General features: G+C 44.3%; 1 protein-coding gene across 6 annotated transcripts in view; it reads left to right on the top strand.

Moving 5' to 3' along the window:
• ccdc88ab (coiled-coil domain containing 88Ab) overlaps nt 1–18,778 on the top strand; it is a 51,247-nt gene that overhangs the window by 15,229 nt on the left and 17,240 nt on the right. For all 6 annotated transcript variants that reach the window (XR_007964792.1, XM_052080148.1, XM_052080146.1 and 3 more), the window contains exons 4-18: nt 4,003–4,072; nt 8,160–8,218; nt 9,250–9,333; nt 9,403–9,543; nt 10,199–10,371; nt 13,088–13,169; nt 14,238–14,396; nt 14,724–14,870; nt 14,943–15,087; nt 15,464–15,642; nt 16,459–16,596; nt 17,491–17,674; nt 17,760–17,890; nt 18,163–18,456; nt 18,549–18,731. Coding sequence is in view for 5 of the 6 variants with exons in the window: in XM_052080148.1 (XP_051936108.1) it covers nt 4,003–4,072; nt 8,160–8,218; nt 9,250–9,333; nt 9,403–9,543; nt 10,199–10,371; nt 13,088–13,169; nt 14,238–14,396; nt 14,724–14,870; nt 14,943–15,087; nt 15,464–15,642; nt 16,459–16,596; nt 17,491–17,674; nt 17,760–17,890; nt 18,163–18,456; nt 18,549–18,731 (2,169 nt within the window). In the remaining variant the exon portion in view is untranslated. The remainder of the gene's footprint in view (nt 1–4,002; nt 4,073–8,159; nt 8,219–9,249; nt 9,334–9,402; nt 9,544–10,198; nt 10,372–13,087; nt 13,170–14,237; nt 14,397–14,723; nt 14,871–14,942; nt 15,088–15,463; nt 15,643–16,458; nt 16,597–17,490; nt 17,675–17,759; nt 17,891–18,162; nt 18,457–18,548; nt 18,732–18,778) is intronic.

Raw genomic sequence — 18,778 nt, 5'->3', positions numbered from 1 at the left:
GCAGCGTTATTTATTCTGAGCTATTACACCAACCGTAAATCAGTCAGCTCTATTGTGTTGTGATACAGTCCCCCAACCCCCCCTTGAGCCAACACGCCTCACCATCAATGTGTCTAAACGTCTCGGAGGGATGGAAGATGAGCCACAGTGGACGGGTTGTGATGCCTTGCTGGAATCAATAACACGGAAATTTATATAGTCGGCGTAGAGGGGGGTGGAAATGGGGAAGAGGGGGAAGAGGATGGGTTGTGCAAGAGTGGCTAGTGATGGAATCGAGGCTTCATCCTCCTCCCTCCCCTTCCTGCCCTCCCCTCTGTTTGTCTTTGCGGCTCCCTCCCCTGTGTTTAATCGACGCCATCATTTTATATCAGTTACATATGTGTGTATATGGCGTCCTATAAATGGGTTTGCATTTTTTTTTTACTGCTGTTAAACTGTGTAGTGTGTATTCCCCCTTATATGCAGTAGTGCCCTTAATGTATTTGCACAATGCCTCCTCAAAAGTAGTCAACAATCGATGGCCACTAGAAAGTAATTAATTTGCAGAGTATTCTTTGATTTTTATTTTTTTTTTGTCAAGTCAATATTTACATACTGCTAATTCATAACAAAAGTTGCCTCAAAGCATTTTACATGTTGAGCAGGTCAAGAATCCAACTCCTCATGCAGTACAGTAACACAAGTGAGCATTACACAATGTAGATGGGGGGGGGGGGGGCACGAGAGAACAATGGGCACAACAACAGCCGTGTCGGCAACAGTGCATAGTCCTATTTGGGTAGCAAGAAACATGGCGCGAAAATGTCCAGAATATAAATTGAGCAACACGTCACAACACATATTGACATGACATGACTTTAGTTTATTTGGTTTATTTTTTTTGCTTTTTTTTTTGTATCTTCAGATCCACCAAGTGACGTTGATCTGGCACATTGTAATCATGCCACAGCGCTGACATTTCGAAGGTATTTCTCGTTTGACTCGTGAACAATACAGTCAGGATATGAAAATATTTCTATGTCGGGATTACAGAGGGGGAAATGAGTTAAAGATTGCAAACGTAGCCCGTGAGAAGGAAGATTGACACTGCGGCATGAAGAAGTAAGGTGTGTGCGCACATGTGCTTGCCTTCTTGGTATTAGCAGCGCATTGCCATGACGCCCTCACTTCTCTCTCTCTCACTTTCTTCCTCCCGCAGTGTCCATGTTTTATGCATGAGAGCCGCTAAACCCGCGCCCCGCATAATCCGAAAGGAATATTAGGCAGCTGTGTTTTAGCTCTCGTATTAGCCCGCTGCTAATCCTCAAAGGGTTTTATTCCTTCCTGCCTTTCACGTTGCGAGTGCACAGGACGAGTTGTGAAGCTGCTGCATCAGGAGATGTACGAGACGTTTCGTCGACACACAAGTTTGTTGTGTTCCTTAAGTACTTGGAGCGATCCATTTGAAAAAGAAAAGGCACTTTGTGCACCTCGCACTTGGGTAGGCTACGTAATGGAAAATAAATCGGTGTGCCGTGTTCTCTGACGATTGAATGTGAGATAAAACGAAACTATTTTAAACTTTGGCGATATGTTTTTCCCACATTAAATGATGTCGATCACAAAGCTTGGTAATATCGCCCTTCTGTCAAAGATACTTGGATGCTTCCGAGTGAGTCTCGTTTGGGTAAAGTCCTGGATAAGTCCCTGGAATTGGCCCAAAATGGCTGCTTCAAACCAAACTACCTGTTCGCTTTCAGACTTTAGGTGGATGATGTCTTCCTCTTGTTTGGCAGAATTTGTGGGGGCAAACCAAAGCCCATCGAAGAAAAATGGCAGTCACAATCATAAGTCACAGAAAAGGATCTGGTCAGCCACAAAGGTATCGGCTTGAATACAGATTCACTTCTGTCTGTTACACAGCTTTGTCAGCTTTGAATTTGATTTATTGCATCACTCATGGCTCTTAGACCTCTGAAAAAAATGTGAGGTCATGTAATCATTTTTTTAAAGTATTAAATGTTTTTTTTTTCCCTTTGGCCAGGACAGTCTAGTGCAGGGGTGGGCGAAGTTTTTGGCTCGGGGGCCGCATTGACTTAAAATTTGACAGAAATGTCAGGTACATTTCATTTCATTTCTTGACAGTCCATATCAAACATCAACAGAACAAAAGCATGAAAATATTGTATTAATATACTTTTTTTAAATGACAACAATGTTGTTGATGACCTATTTTAGCCTGTGCATTGCTGCAGATGGGTTGTGATCAGACCAGTAGAAGTTAGAGCAATACCGCGGGCCGTAGTTTGATCACCACTGGTCTAGCGACTAGAACATTTCGCCAAAATAACCCAAGGATCAAGAATTATAGAGCACTTAGGACTCTCCGCTGTCCAACTCGCCTGCCTCGCCAATGCCAAGTGCCGTTGCCGCGCGACTTGTTGAACCCGGAGGCTAAAACTACAACGCACGTACGAAACCCTGTGAACAGCGTAAAACTATGGATTGCATTTTCAAACATCGAGGCGGCACTTAGTCATTAACACGAATAGTGTACAGCCCATGTGACTGTATTGTAAATGGATTTCATCAATTAAAAAATAAAAATAAATACAAATTCCCATAAACACACCCACTTTTTGCACTCTGTGGTCATGGATTCAGTTCTGGCCATAGAACAATTCACAGGTTGCCAAGATGCTGAAAAGAGTGCAGGACCGCTCCGTTCTCATGCCAGATAGTCGTCGTCCATCTGTCGCTTGAATGTAATTGGGGCACAGAGTTCCACTTCTTATGCAATCAACTGCTTTTTGTTGTTTTTGTTTTATTTGGCTTCCTGTGTCCGAAATCCTAAAGCCAGGAATTGTTTTAAGGGGGTAACGGAATGAAGTGTGTGTTTTTTTTTTTTTTTGTGTGCAAATGCCGCCAATATATTTCAATGGTAGGAAGTGAACACTCATCGTACTGCATAGGTGGCCCAAACAAAACCCACTTGGGTGACCAAAGACCATCACTGGGAAACAATGTCATTTTTATGCCATTTCATTTTTTTCGAGGTAATTTAATAGGCTATTGTATAGAGAACCTTTTGAACTGTTGTTTATACTTTGAGCGTTTCTGCGCAACACCGGTTTCACCGCTACTTTGCTCCAAATGTTATGCTTTGACATAATTTGACTGGAAAAAAAAATACATTCAGACCAAATGTTTGCTTTTTTTCCCCCTATTTCAACACGTAAAGAGGTTTTTGGACATACCCAGGAGAGGCGTGACTTTTTCGAGATACGAGCGGTTGTGTGTCCGGCAGGAAGTACCCCCCCGCCCCCCAGCCCCTCACCCCCTTACTCCTTGTCTATGTTCCCACCCATTTCCTGTTTGAATTGTCCTGACCTGGGATTAACCCCCCTTCCAACTGCCTTGAATGGACAAAAGGAAGGTTCTGACCCACATGTGTTCGGTTTGGAAGGATCTGACGGGTAAACCGGACAGTATAGTAATTGTGTGTGTGCTTCATCTGATGGGTTTCCTTGGATTTTACTTGATTGACATGTGAATGACGGTGTGGGGGGGAGGGGGATTTCTGTGGGCGAAAATCCACACTGGCAATTTCGGGCATATGAATTTCACTAATACACTATTCACACCGCAGGGGATGGATGCTGTTAATTCATCTGTCTATCAACTCCGTATAATATGGCTCACAATGGCTTGGATTGGTGATGATATTCATACTGTACACATACCAACTGCCTTAAGTAAGCCTTCTTTTTTTTTTTTTTACACACACTGCTGATCGAAATCCGCAATTGTGTGATTGCTGGATATCTCTAATGGATTATCCTGTCGTGTTGAGTTTGTTTTATATGCATGGAAGTTGTTTGCACATTTTGTACCAACTGCCTTTTACGGTTTGTCTTGTCGAACTATCCCGAGATATTTTTGCCAATCTGCTGTCAACTCACATTTCTTTAATCTGCGTATTACGAACAATACCGCTGACAACATATTTTTCATCGGTAACAGGAGACGCTCCAGCAGCTGGTGATGATGCCTCTACCCGATGTGTTGGTCCTGGGCCGCAGCCCTCTCACCGGTAAGCCTTCCACATATGACACCGCTTCATTTTGGATGAAGGCACAAGGAAATGGCGAGGGAATTTTCGGAGACTCGGAGTTCACTCGGCGGTCATGAGCAATTTCGATGCGGCTTCTCTCTCTCACCGCATCAATACAATGCGCCGATAAAGGAGCTTTCATTTTTATGGCGCTTTGATGTTTCAGATGAGTTTCCCCCTCTCAGACTCTGAGATGTCTTTTTTTTTTCTTTTTTGAGCTGTGCTCCCCCTTAAATCCTTCAGCAATTAAGCTGCCTGCTTCATATATGATGACAAAGGAAACCGCTCTGCGGAAAGTAAAACATTTTTGTAGCTTTGACCCACTGAACCCGGAGAACGACATTGGATATGTCTCAAAAGCTCTGCCGTCTTAACGTGTTTAAATTTCACGCTGATGCGATAGTGATCGGTTTGACCTCCGCGGTGACCCAAATCTGCTACTTGATATTGGGGTGTGACCTCGAAGAGGGCCGATAACGAGCGGCGGTGGTGGACGTAAAAAAAAAAAACTGTGCTCATATGTCCACTACTCAAAATTAGCTTTTGTAACTCCGTGAATTTGAATATTCATCGAGGACAGGAAATGACCGCTGGCAAAATAACGAACGTGGGCACGTCTATAAATTATGAACAAACATGTTTTCTTCAAGCTAACTGCAAACGACTGCGTTTCCTCACTCGGCTGCCTTTATCTCTCTTTCACCGCTTCCTTTGCTATCACGTCGGCTCTTTCATCGCCTTTCTGCACCCGCCAGTTTAATTTCAACGCGCAGCCGTCGAGGATAAATAAAAGAACAATAATAGGCGGCCGCCAACGTCTGCGCCGAAGGATAACTGGCTTATTGTCGGAATACTGTGTGTCCTGCACAATGGAAAGAGGTTGAGGTTGGAAATTAAAGTATTCACGGGTAGCCATCGCTACTCCTAATTCGCTGGTATGGCCTGAACCACGGTCGCGTCATTGTTGAGGAGCCGCATTGAGAAATAACAACAATGCTAACGTTAGCCTGCCTGTGTGCCCAACGTTAGCATACCTTTTGCTTTTCTCTGTACTCTCCTCTTAACCGGCGGTTTTCTTGCTTCCCTCGCTCTCTTCACCAATGACATTCCACCTCTTTTGCCGAGTGGACACAAGAAACAACATTGTCCCTCGTTTGGAAATATTCCCATGGTTCTGTTTGACATTGATATAGCGTCTCATGTGATAAATCTGAAACGGCCACTGTTTTTTTAATCCTCAGTTAATTTTTTTTCTTGGAATTGTTGTTTATTTTTTGCTACACACACACAATTACTGAGTAAAATTCTACCGAGCAGATTATTTAAAAAGAACAGACGGTTAGCCAGGGGGTTGCTTGGAGCGCGTGGACCAAAGCAGACAGAAATATTTAGGCCAAATTCTGCATTTGTTTTTTTTCAGTCAAGTCAACAAGCCTCTGGGAGCACGCACACATTTTGGCCCGGCGGCTGCCAACTGAAACTCATTCAACATGTGGTTTTCATTTCATGCTCTCGCTGGTGATGGTGGGGGGGGGGGGGGGGGGCAACTTGACTTAAGGGAGGAGCTATGTCTCCCCCAAAAGTGGGAACTTATCTGTGCCACCCAAAAATTCCCATGAAAGCCCACGCTGAGCTTGTGCTTATCGTTTTGATAGCCATGCTGGCATGCAAATGTCAACCGGCATGCACAGTACCTCCTTTGTGTGCTCTTAAGTCAACAGTCTCATGTTTTTGGTGTCAATGGTGTTTTTGTTTTGGACCAACCTCCAAACGAATCCGTTATGAACCGGACCGCTGTGGGGTTGTAGAACTATTTGATTTTTGTATAAATATGTTCATTTAGTATAAAAAAAAATGCAAATGCACCCGTGCCCAAAAAAAACTGAATCGCTGACAGAAGCTGGAACCAAAGCCCGTGTGGACTGTTGCGTGCAGTTGAATATTTAAAAGTGATATATGATTTTAAAAAGAATTGCCCGATCAGCTGTGAAATGAAACAACAGAGTAAATATTTAGTTAGCCGCCTATTTCTACCGCCTAGCTCCTCCCCCCACGAAGGGTCAGGAGGCTTTGAAGAACTAGCACGGGAATTCTTGATTGTTAGCATGTCACAGACATGTTATTAACATGCCTGGGAACTGTTCTAGTTGTGAAAAACGCATCGGTGTCTCTTTTAAGGAAACAGCTAGACCATTAAACATTCAAAAAATCCCGAGGCAATATCTTCACTAGATGCTGAAACCTTCCCAAAGCTTCCATGCACAGTTATCACCCCTTTGCTGCAGTGACGCGGTGATGATTTCCTGGCAAAGCAACATCTGTGTGTGTGTGCGTGTGTGTGTGTGTTAGCCCAAACATGCAAGTCATGCAATCCTGAGTGACTGACTGTATTCATCTTGTCACATGAGGCGTTTACAGCGGTAGCTCACGAGCGAGTTGTCATAATCGCTACGCATTGAAAGACTGGTTGAGTCAGTGTCCTTGACGATGATGAAGGGAGGAAAGGAGAGGAAGCGAGAGATGATTCATAGGAAGGAAAGGAGGGCTGATGGATAAATGGAGAATGGATGTGCTTCCAGTTTATTTTCACCCGTCTGTCTGTCCCCTCATCCCAGTTTGCTGCTTGCTTTGTCTCGCTGCCTTTCATCTCTCCCTCCTGCAGCGCCTGCTTGCTCCTTCGTTTCTCTCTCGCTGTTATTTGTCCACGCAGGGGCTGCTTATCTTCGCCTACCTTTGTTGCCGCGCTAAATCCGCTTCCCCGTCTCGAAGCGGCGGTGCTAATAGAAGTTCCCGCTAAGCTGACTTTTGTCAGACATCAACTCATCGAAGTCCCCCCCTCGCCTCAATTTTCTACTTAACACTCATGGGGACACTAAATTAGGTACACTTGCTCAAGCGGATGACATTCAATTCGACCACTGAACCTTTTGTGAATGCTCTTTGAATATCCCGTTGAGATGCAACGATTAATCAACAACAAATGGATGATGACAAATTTTTATTTACTTTTCTTGCGGACTGGAGCCTCGCACTGGCATGGTTGTGTTAGAGCGCCACGTGGTCTGCCACAAGTGTGCGCTTTTCATGGAAAGAAGTCGGAAGAGCATTTTTTTTTTTTTAGGGTGTTGGAGTCCGGCTTGACTGTCAATTTGTGGACCAGGGCTTCGGTCAGGAGTGGCCACTTTAGAGCGCCTCATTGTCACAGCATGGAAAAACCCTGTGACATTACATCCATGTGGAACACCCACAAAAAAATAAAAGCATTTTCCTCCATTTTTTTTTTTTAACCTTGGTGGAGGTCCACCCTGGACTGAGCATGCTTCAGTGCAGTGTACCAAATGTAGTGGCCTGAGCGAGTCTGTTACCTAATGAATTTGTGACCTTTCACACGCCTTTAATTGGACTTGGTGAGGCTTTCCGAAGCAAGCACTGCATTGCCTCTTTTGTTCCTGTCTTCTTTCTCATGTTCAAAAGGGTTAAGTCAGAGGTTAATAACCTACTTCATCATCTGCCCGTTGTGTGTTCAGATAAATCTCCGTGTCACAACTCTACACCCACAACGGCAGTGTAGTCACGATACCTTGCGCTTATTCACTGTGACACACACACATACAGACTCTCAACACCTGGTTAAAATCCAGCAGATGACTTGTGGCCTGTACAGCAAGCTGACATGTTTGCAAGTTAATTTTGTCTTTTCATTGAGGACAACATCCTCAAAAAGGACGTCGTAGTTAACCTCTTCAGTGTTTAATTTCAATTTGATGGGTGGACCGGCACTCCAAAGGGATTTGTTCAGATAGAACCAATTAAACTATATTTAAAACTAAGTATTTTATGAAATACTAAAGTAGCCTTTCAGTATATTTCTTGCACGTTTGGATCCAACAATCGTGCCCTGGGTCAAATCAACCCACAGACAATATTTCTTTTCCTGAAAAATAATATAAACATTAATGGAAGGGTTCATGGGAACACAGGTTCAAATAAATTACTCAAATAATCTTACTTACCGGTACTTAAATGTGTGACACATGAGGAACATTTCCCCATTTCTGTTCTTAAGTGCGAGGTCTGGAGGAGATGAAGAAACTGCTGCTCCTGCTTCTGGGCTGTGCTGTTCAGGTAAAGACCCATCTCTTGACTTCAATGCACTGACATGTGTTCCACACACGCTGTCACCGTTGTGAAACAAAAAATGTCCTTCAAGTTGTTAGCGTACATAATAGCATCGTTATAATAATAATAATAATAATAATAATACATTTTATTTGTGGGCGCCTTTCTAGAAACTCAAGGACACCTTACAACAAGCAGTTAAAATCACGAGTACAATGTTAAAAACGACATCAAATAAGATAAGAAAAAATACAACAAAAATAAATAAAAATAATGGCTTTATGGTCTGAGTGAATAGGCTTGTCATATTATATTGAATATATTGATGTCATATGTTATATTGAAATGGTTTTGTTAGACACGGAAAATATTTGATCAGGCAGTTTGGTGTTTTTTTTTTTAAAGTTTTTTAAAAAATTGATTTGGTAACAGTAGTTTGAAAAGGATTTCGGAAATTAGGCTGTATGGCTAACAATGTAAATGACATAGTTAACCACTAAAAACAAAGCACCCAGTCTTAACTTTACGGCATACTGTCAAAAGCCACAAAAACCCCATGGAAAGAATTACACTCATTCACACAGTGTTACGTACAGGCGACTGCAATTCAAAACATGCTGATTTGTTTTCAATGCATATATATTTTTTATATCTTGGGAGAGTTTGTGCCTTGCCCCCATTTTTTTTTTCCCCTCCAATCCATTTCAGTGGGCATCAATTATGCATGGGGTCTGCTTTTCGCAGGCCGGCACTGTCTCTGTCCGTCAAAAGAGGCGTTTTTCACACATCAAAGCCATCAATGAATGGGAGCATAAGCCTGCTCACATGACAGTAAACGCATCATGAGTCACGATCAGAGATTGATGCGACGTAGTCATGGTCATATTCTGTTCCACAGTCACTAATTTAATTCTACAGGAGGTGTCTGGGAGATTTTTATTCGATTTTTTTTCCCAAATAATGTCATAATGCACATAAAAGCAAGCACGATTGCTCGTGGAAAAAAAAGAAAACAATTACTGTACTTCTGCCTCCAGTGTGAGAAAAAGGAAGATTACATCGAACGCATCCAGACTCTTGATTTCAACACCAAAGCTGCCATCGCTTCCCACATCCAAGAGGTGAATATCCGTCACGCTCAATCTCCCACGGTCTTCTCACTGATGTTATATGTTATATGTAATTTAAAGGTAACGCACAACCCGGAGAACGTGGTGGACCTGCAGTGGCTGGAAAGTGGGGAGCTGCCCGCCGAGGACCTGGCAAGCCTATCCAGGAATCTGGCCTTTCATCTCAAACACGTGGTGAATGACAGGGACACGCAGCTGGAGGTAAGGAGAAGTTTTGTTGCTTCCTTAATCATACAGAATGGATAGTTGTTTTGTTAACTTTGTCACTGGAATAATAACTCAAACTGCAGCAATTTCAAAATCACAAATGAACTGCCACGATGTTCAGCATTGAGCTGAGAACAGACAAAATGAGCGACACAACGATTGACTTCAAGGTGGACATGTTAGCATTTAGCTGCTCATAGACGCAACAAGGAGATACGAGAGGAACTTGTTCATGAGGAATGGATGGCACCATGTTCAGTTGTTGACCACAAGCAAGTGGCCTCAGGAAGGAAAAGGCTGCAGATTGTTTAACCGTCTCATGGGTGAACGATTGGAGTGTCTGTGTGCGTGTTTTTCTCACCAATCACGCGTCACTTGTGTTTCCAGCCATAGGGGGCAGATGCCGACAACTGATACAAGTGCGTGCGTGCGTGCGTGTATATATAATCGCCTCCAGATTACCAGTGTGCTATCCAGAAGTTCTCAATTAAAAGTCCATTTCCTGTCACAGCCCGGGGATCATGTTACTGTCGCAAAGCCCTTTATTTTCTAGTTAACATACTTAATTGTCATATCCGCATAGAATCGTTAACCAAGGCTGGTTTAGTTTAATTTGTGCCAATTCAGACTCATCTCTCCTTTGGTCCAGACTATCGTGGAGCTGACCCAAGAGAGGGACTGTATTCAGCTGTCTCCGCTGGGTACCGGTCCGGCCCAGTCGCCCAACGGCTCCCCCAGCATGAGGAGGACAGAGAGCCGACAGCACCTCTCGGTGGAGTTGGCTGATGCCAAGGCTAAGATTAGACGTCTGCGGCAAGAATTGTGAGTCCCTGTTTTGTTTCTCTATTAGCTAAGTAGCTAATGATTTGCGACGTCCCGGTTGATGCTTCACCCGCTGTATTCTGCCATGATGACTCAAATGGCCAACTGACTGTAAATTGACAAGCTCGTTATTTAATCATTTGCTACTTCCTGATTCGTATAGAACTGATGGTGCAGTTTATATTTCGTTCAGCGATAGCATTCCTAACATTCCAACTGTGAATGACCAACTAAATAGCTAGGTATTGTGGTACTTCTTACTGTAGTTCATGGAGGGAGGGAGGTGCCATTTCGATTCTGTGTCGGTGTTACTGTGTACCATTCCTGCCATAGAAGGAAAGGAATGAATGTACAAACAAACCACCTACCTTCTTAAAAGCTTGATAGTTAACAGACTAACTACCTGGCTATCCTGACAGTATTTTATTCTTTCCTGTACTAAAATGGCCGACCAAACAAACAACCAGCCAGCAAGATAGCTAAGTCTTAGCTACTTCCTGATTTACACAGAATAGGCGTATAGGATATATAGCGCAAATCTCAGTGGAGACCATCACTGTATACCCGGACATCCAAACAAGGGAAGGTGCTCTCATACAGTATATATATTTGGTCTTTTAATGAATTATCCAACTCAAGTTTGCTTTCATTTCAGTGGATAAGTATTTCAGTGTTGTACATACAGTAGGTTAATTAGTTTCAATGTCATGAGGCCCAGACAGTCGACTTTTTAACAAGATTGTTTTGTTCCGCTTGCAAAGATGGACCGTTAAATGCTAAAATGGATGACAACAAGTCTCCTCCAGGGAAATTGGACTCGTTTGTTGTGGCGTTCCATCACTGCAGGCGCCACTCTTTGCTTGGAAGTGGAGCTGGGAATATAAATCAAGATCATTAGTCGTTGTTGTTGTTTGGCGGTTGCTCTGGCATTGTCACAGATTGCAACACAAAGGGTTGGGTTGCATTTAGCCGCTAACGGGCACAACTAGTGACTTGAAAGATTGGCACAGCGAGCGACTCGAAGGAGGACATATTATATTGACAGTTAAAGTGAACTCAATCAGAATCATTTTTATTGGCCAAGTATGTAGAACACACGAGGAATTTGTCTCCGATAGTATTGGCCACACTAGTATACCAAGCAACGCCGAAAAACAAAGACATGAACGTTTAAGTATCGAAAGATTTTCCTCCATGTAAGGGAACCATTGTCCAGTAGCCGCACCCAATGGCAGCTGTGCGACAATGTGCGTAGTCATCGAGCAGACATAAAGTGATCAGTGGGGCAATACAGTACGATGACGGTTGTGCAGATAATTGTTGCACCATTTTTTAAGTGACCAGCAGCAGGAATTGTGGTACGACTTTAGGTGTGCGAATATACAGAAACTCCTTGAGCGCTTTTCAAGTGTCTGCTGCTGTGGAATATTGATCAACGACAATTGTTCTAGTATGTAGAGAGCTGGAGCTACAATGATTAGGGTTGTGGAAGAATGCCGAAAGCCACTATCGATTTGAGTTTCTGTTTAGGGAGTTGATAGCGAGGGGGAAGAAGTTGTTTGAATGTCTAGTGGACCTGGGCCTACAGGTAGAGTATAATTTAGCGGCTAAAAGACACCATTAGGTTCTAAGTAGCGGATATGGTGTGCACGATGAACAAAGCGTAGTATTTAGCCGGCAACAGAAACTGTTAGCCGCTAGCTGAAGACAATCCCGTACCATGTAGCTGCCAAGAGCTTAATGTTGACCGTATCATAGTTATTATGAGAGAATAAAGCGTATCAAAGGCGGGTGGGGGTGTGGGCGTTTAAATATAGCAGCGCACATCAGTGTTTGCTAAGGTGCAAAGCGTGTTAAACCGCGAGCAGCCCAGCCAGCTGCATGCAAAATGTGAGCCTGCAGCTAATCTTCAAGGCAGGATCTGACAGGTGTTTGTGATTTGGGAAAAGAGTTGGAGGAGGGGAGAACTGCTTAAATGAAAACAAAATTACATAAAGGGATCTCCATGAAGGATACCATTGCCTTATTAAGATGTTGTCATGAAGCTGCAGACACATTTGCATGTCGGTTGCTCTTTATGTTGGAGTTGTAACTGTCATTTGGTGTCGAGTGTGACGCTCGGCAGACGGAGCTTGTTGGATGTAGTCGGAGTCAAATTCAGGTCAGGACGACTGGGAAATATACACATGAGCTGCCGTGTATTTCCGTGGGAAGTTTCATTTGGTACGCTGTAATCTAGGCCATCGTGTAAAGCTTTTTCTTGTACACTTTTATTAGCAACGTTGTTGCCACCTGATGTGGAATTTTCTAAGAAATATAGAGAATGAACAGAGTAGGGCATTAACATGGAAAACGTGTCTCTACTTACAAAATATTTTTAGTTAAGAAATTTCTTCCAAAACCAATTAATTTTGGAAGTAGAGGTACCACTGTACTGTCACCATAGCGAGTTTCAACACATATTTGGATGCGCAAGTTAGCATTGGCTTCTGAGAAGTGAGGCATAGTTGACAGCGAGGTGAAGTCGGCGTGGTAATGTCTGATGTCCCGTGCACTGATCCGCTAATTGGGAAGGATACGAAGTGCTGCGCCCGTGAGCGAAAGTGCTTTTATTGTTTTTACGGAAGGGCGCTATTTTTAATGTTTCACAGCAGTCCATTCTGTTAGCTTAACGCATCAAGTTTATCGCAGTTAAACGTCTTTGTTGCTTTTCCAGGGAAGAGAAGAGCGAGCAGCTTCTTGACACACGGCAGGAGCTGGAGAACATGGAAGTGGAGCTCAAGAGGATCCAACAGGAGGTAAGTGGGAAAACAACGTAGTAGTACACCTCCTACTACTCGTATGCGTTATCTCCCTGACTCTTAATTGGCTCTCGCTCTTTAACAGTTGCTATAATTGGCACCGTCTTTAGCTTGAAGCAGCAGCCTCACGCTGTTTGGTAGACAACCGCAGCTAATCGAGGTGGATGAGGTCAAGGCAATGGAGGACACCGTGGACACCACTGGCTACTTAAAACCCAGCACACGAGGCTCCCGGGAGCCAATGGCCCCATACGCCATTGGTATAGCTGTTTCAAGTTGCCTTGATCGCACGTTTGGCATCATGACCAATTTACGTAGCTAGTTGAGAGAGGCTAAAGGCAATCTTCATCACTTTGGTCCGTGCGTGCTCGCCCTTAGATTCCGGGGACCTGACATTGTTAAAGGCAGGCGTAATCTTGCCAAAGGTTAACTGATTTCTCCTCTATGAGAACTGTATGAAAAGGTGTATGAAAATGAAAAAAAAATGCTCCGTGGATAACAGCCGTGTGCGGTGCAGTTCCAAGAGGCCACTGTTCACACCTGGACATTAGAGTCGGCGGCTAATGAAGACAACTGAACGCCTCCCTCAAATAGATCCCTCCTTTTCATTCTCGGGGTTAAGTAACCTGTGATTTCCAAGATGCTATCGTGCACACGTGGATATGAAAGAGTTAACGGTCGATCACGTTATGCAGGCTTTGTCATCCACTTAATGAGATAAAGCTTTTCTCCTGAAGATGCATTCTTCATCATTCATGATTAAGGATGTTAGCCACTTAAAAAAAATACTTCCCACAAATAGCTGCCTTCTTTTTACTCTCAGAAGGAGAAAAAAAATGTGGTAACCGTAATTACCTTTGTTGAAGCTGTTGTTCATAAACCGACATGAGTGTCAAACATCTGAGCCCAAAGATGTGGGGTCTGGATCTACTACAGAAAAAGAAATGCCTCCAACATATGGTCAACTCTGTTGCTTACCGAGACAACGGCGAACAGTCTCTCAGATAACGTAAAATGGTGAGCGTTTACATGAATGCATCTACTTTTGTCTTTCAACTCATTAAGAGCTACCAGCTTCTATCAGACGCTCGCTCAGCCCGGGCGTACCGCGACGAGCTGGACGCCCTCCGAGAGAAAGCCATCCGCGTGGACAAGCTGGAGAGCGAGCTGTGCCGCTACAAGGAGAGACTCCATGATATTGAATTCTACAAGGCCAGAGTGGAGGTACTTGCTTGTCTATTATTCTGTATATTTGATCAAAACCGGTACAAATAAATGCTCATACAAGAGGATTATATTTACTGTAATGTAAAGAATACAAGTTGAAAAAATATTGTCTTGAACCCTTTCACTGCGAGGAGTACAGGCTTTCAGATTTTGCCTTGGGGTTTAGCAGCCCTGTATTTTCCTGCCTTATCGTGAATCACATGGCATCCACATAGAGTAGCACACACTTTAAGGTTCTCTGCCCTATAAATGCGTGCAAGCAACGCAAGTTGATTTTTAAACTAAGCGGAGTTCTGCCTTTTTGCTCTGTGATGAATTGTGTAGGAGTTGAAGGAGGACAATCAGGTCCTGCTGGAGACCAAAACCATGCTGGAGGAGCAGTTGGATGCCAGCAGGAGCCGATCTGACAAACTGCACCTCCTGGAGAAGGAAAATCTGCAGCTAAAATCCAAAATCCACGATCTGGAGATGGTGAGAGAAACACATGTGGAAAGAGATTGGGTCGCTGTTTTAGCACTTCTAAAATTGAGTTGTTTCCATCAGGAGCGAGATTTAGATCGCAAGCGAATGGATGAGCTGATGGAGGAAAACCTGGTGCTGGAAATGGCCCAGAAACAGAGCATGGATGAGTCCTTACACCTGGGCTGGGAACTAGAACAACTGTCCAAAACACCAGAGCTGACTGAGGGTAAGAAGAACCAGGCGCCACAAACCATCCTGGCAAACTTCCATTGGCTAGGCCTCGACTCTTGGCCAAAGTCTTGTTATTGATATTCAGCGGCTCCCGGAAGATAATCTGTTCTTTTCAGTTATTAAGCTGCTAAGAGGTTTAACTAGCCGGGGATCTGCATAACGACTTGTTGTTTATTGAAATAACATTTAACAGCTTTTACACCTGGAACCTAACACCATGGGGCTTTGTCTCGAAGGGGACTTGTTGTGGGAGGAAAAAATAGAATCGATTATACATGCTTGTATTGTGGAGAAACAGCATCATGTGTCTCCTTTTAATTTACATTTTGTTGACAAAGCTGCATTTAATTATCTGCTCGTTGCTGCCTCAGCACCTCAGAAGTCCCTCGGCGAAGAGGTGAACGAGCTGACATCCAGTCGGCTGCTAAAATTGGAGAAGGACAACCAGACGCTGCAGAAGACTGTGGAGGAGCTCCGTGGAGGCCTTGGTTTGGACTCGGTGGCCAAACTGGGCAAAGTCAGCCAGGAGAACCAGAGGCTGAACCAGAAAGTGAGCAATGTTGTTGTTATTCCTTGGAGGTACACAACATGGCTCTGTCATTGGTCCAATGCCTTTTTTTCCGCTTATTTTCACGTTGCTAAATGGAAATTGCTCATTTTACTCTGATACAAATGCATCCGATGGCTGGTCTTTTGACCTTTTCCCACACCACCAGAAGTACCAGAGAGAAAAGAGCAGAAAGTATTTGGAGGGTGTAAGAAAAGGACCATGCAAGGAAAGACCTGCTTGGCTTTGCCTTTTCTTTTCCCACTCAGTGACACCCTAAATGCCCCTCGCCCAGAGGAGCCCCTTTGCAGGGAGGTACGCCTCCTGCGGGCTTGCTCTATTACAATTCTGTTCTTCTTCCCACACAAGTGTGGATTTTATCTCATTGCTTAAAAAATTGAAAGCACGTAATAGTAAAAGGGAACTAATCTGTGTCGAATTTGGTGTGTCCATGCTTTGTGCTAAAAACAGGTTCACAAACAATATGGACTTGTTTTTAGCACAAGCATGGACACAATGCAGACCACACTGACAGTGGCATCAAAATAGAAGCAACTCAGAGGCAGATTACCCAGTTACACCTAAATAACACGACTACAGCATATATATTAGACTTTTCAGGCAAAAAAAGTTTTTAAAATTGACATTGTAATAAACGAGCGCCATTGCTGACATTGTGTTGACTTCTTTGGACAGCAGACTACTGTTGACTGAACCATCCTCCTGGTTGACACAAGACAAAATTCATAATCAATTAAATCAACACAAAATGAATACATTGATTCTTATTATTCTCACTGCGGACTGATTTTTGTGCAGGTGGAGCATCTGGAAAGTGAACTCACGGCCGAGAAAGAGTCACTCCGCAGCGCCGAGTCGCTTAGCACGGATCTGATGAAGGAGAAAGCCTTACTGGAGAAGACGCTGGAAACGCTGCGGGAAAATTCCGAGAGACAGGTACCAGATCACAATTGGTTTCGGCATGACGCTTTAAATGTGACCTCAATCTAAGTCTAACCGGAATGACCTTCATTTTGTGCAGAAATGCCCTGAATGGATTATGTGGCTTCCTTACTTGATCACACGAGGCAGTCATTATACCAAACATGACAGTATTTCATTCCTCTTTTGGGAATGTGGAGCACGCACAAACAAAATGTTCATTGATCATTTTATTCCCCCTAAGAAGCTATTTTGGAAAACAATGTGCACCATTTGCCATTTGCCAAAAGCGAGCAATGACAGTGCATTTTCTAAGAGGAGCTGTTTTTATGACTGCTTGGCCTAGATGCAGACACTCTGATTCACTGTCAGGGGTCGACGGAGACTCTGTAGCGGTTCGACCCAAATAGGACACATTCGATTACTTCACGTGTTTGACCGATGAAGCACAGCGTGGACGACGCCACATGATAGATTCCAAGATTACTGTGGTTAGAGAAAAATGTGTGCTTCTGTGTTAATGCTTCCAGGAAAATGTCTGAGTAATACCTGAAAATGAGTCAAATCACACATTTCAACCAAAATATGCTTAATCATGGTAGCTCGATTCCGTTCTCATACAAGTAATGCTGCATTAAAGTATAACCTACTGTCAATTTATACTTTTGAAAAGTGCTCTTTAATGCTTTTTAAAGACTACATTGCTACATTGCTACATCTGGTCAAGTTCTTCATTCACGTGTGGGTGGAACCGTTTGTCTGCCTTTACGCACTCCAAGTGGGATCTTTTTGACCTCCCAGCCATCCCCTAAAGGGCAGACTCATTTTTCGCTGAGTGCTACCGCATGACATCACTGGTTATGTCTCCTGAAGCACAGTATGCTCAGTTGAGTTGTGTTGTGTCCGTAGCTAAAGGGTCTGGAGCAGGAGAACAAGCATCTAAGCCAGACGGTGTCATCCCTGCGTCAACGCAGCCAGGTGGGCGCCGAGGCTCGCGTCAAGGACGTCGAGAAGGAGAACCGCATCCTCCACGAGTCCATCTGCGAGACAACGGGCAAGCTCAACAAGCTGGAGTTTGAGCGGAAACAGCTGAGTGAGCCAACGTCTCCACCAGCACTTTGTCGTGTGTCCGTTTTCTTTTCCTCCGTCGGATCAACACGGCGGCCGTTTGTCTGCAGGAAAAGAACTGGAGTCCTTGAAAGAGAAAGGCGAGAGAGCGGAGGAGTTAGAGATTCTGATACAGAAGTTGGAGCGGGACAATGAAAGTCTGCAGAAGAGAGTGGCCAGTTTGGGAATCACCTGCGAGAAGGTTGGTTCTTGTCGTTTCCTGGAAGAAATACTGCAAAATGGAATTCTCTGGATTTAAAAAAAACAGCTAGCCATACTTTTCCCATCCCTACTTTAACCTCTGCGCTGTGAATTTCAAGGCTTTATCATTTTATTATTCATGTTAGACATTGGAATTACAGATTGACTTATCATCTGAAGCATCCCATCGTCATCAAAATTACAGTAGAGCAGAACTTTTAAAATCCCGCCAGTGTTTGAGGCAACGGTATTCTCCGTTTATTCCACCTGAAGGTATCGGCGTTGGAGAAGGAGAACACTGACCTGGAGGCGGAGAGCCGGCGCCTCAAGAAGAAGCTGGACAGTCTGAAGAACATGGCCTTCCAGCTGGAGGCGTTGGAGAAGGAGAACTCGCAGCTGGAGCAGGAGAACCTGGAGGTGCGACGCTCGGCCGAGAGCTTCCGCTCAGCCGGGGTCAAGGCCGTGCAGCTCGAGGCCGAGAACAGGGAGCTGGAGAGCGAGAGGAGCCAGCTTAAGCGCAGCCTGGAGCTCCTCAAAGCCACCTCCAAGAAAACTGAGAGATTAGAGGTGAGACCTTCCCGCCAAACGGGTCCGCCGGTGTTAGTTTTAATGGTGCTTTGTTTTTCGGTCCTACTCTGACTGCTCTCCCATCACCCTAGGTGAGCTACCAGGGCCTGGACACCGAAAACCAGCGCTTGCAGAAAGCGCTGGAGAACAGCAGCAAGAAGATCCAGCAGCTGGAGGCCGAGCTTCAGGAGGTGGAATCCGAGAACCAAACCCTCCAACGCAACCTGGAGGAGCTCAAGATCTCCAGTAAGCGTCTGGAGCAACTGGAGCAGGAGGTGGGTGGAGAAATGAGGCGCCGATTATAACACCAGGTACATTTTTG

This window comes from Hippocampus zosterae, chromosome 11, assembly GCF_025434085.1.
Source record: "Hippocampus zosterae strain Florida chromosome 11, ASM2543408v3, whole genome shotgun sequence".
In the NCBI taxonomy this organism is placed as follows: Eukaryota; Metazoa; Chordata; class Actinopteri; order Syngnathiformes; family Syngnathidae; genus Hippocampus; species Hippocampus zosterae.
The sequence above is the reverse complement of the archived record's forward strand: the minus strand, read 5'-3'. Positions and strand labels throughout refer to the sequence as shown.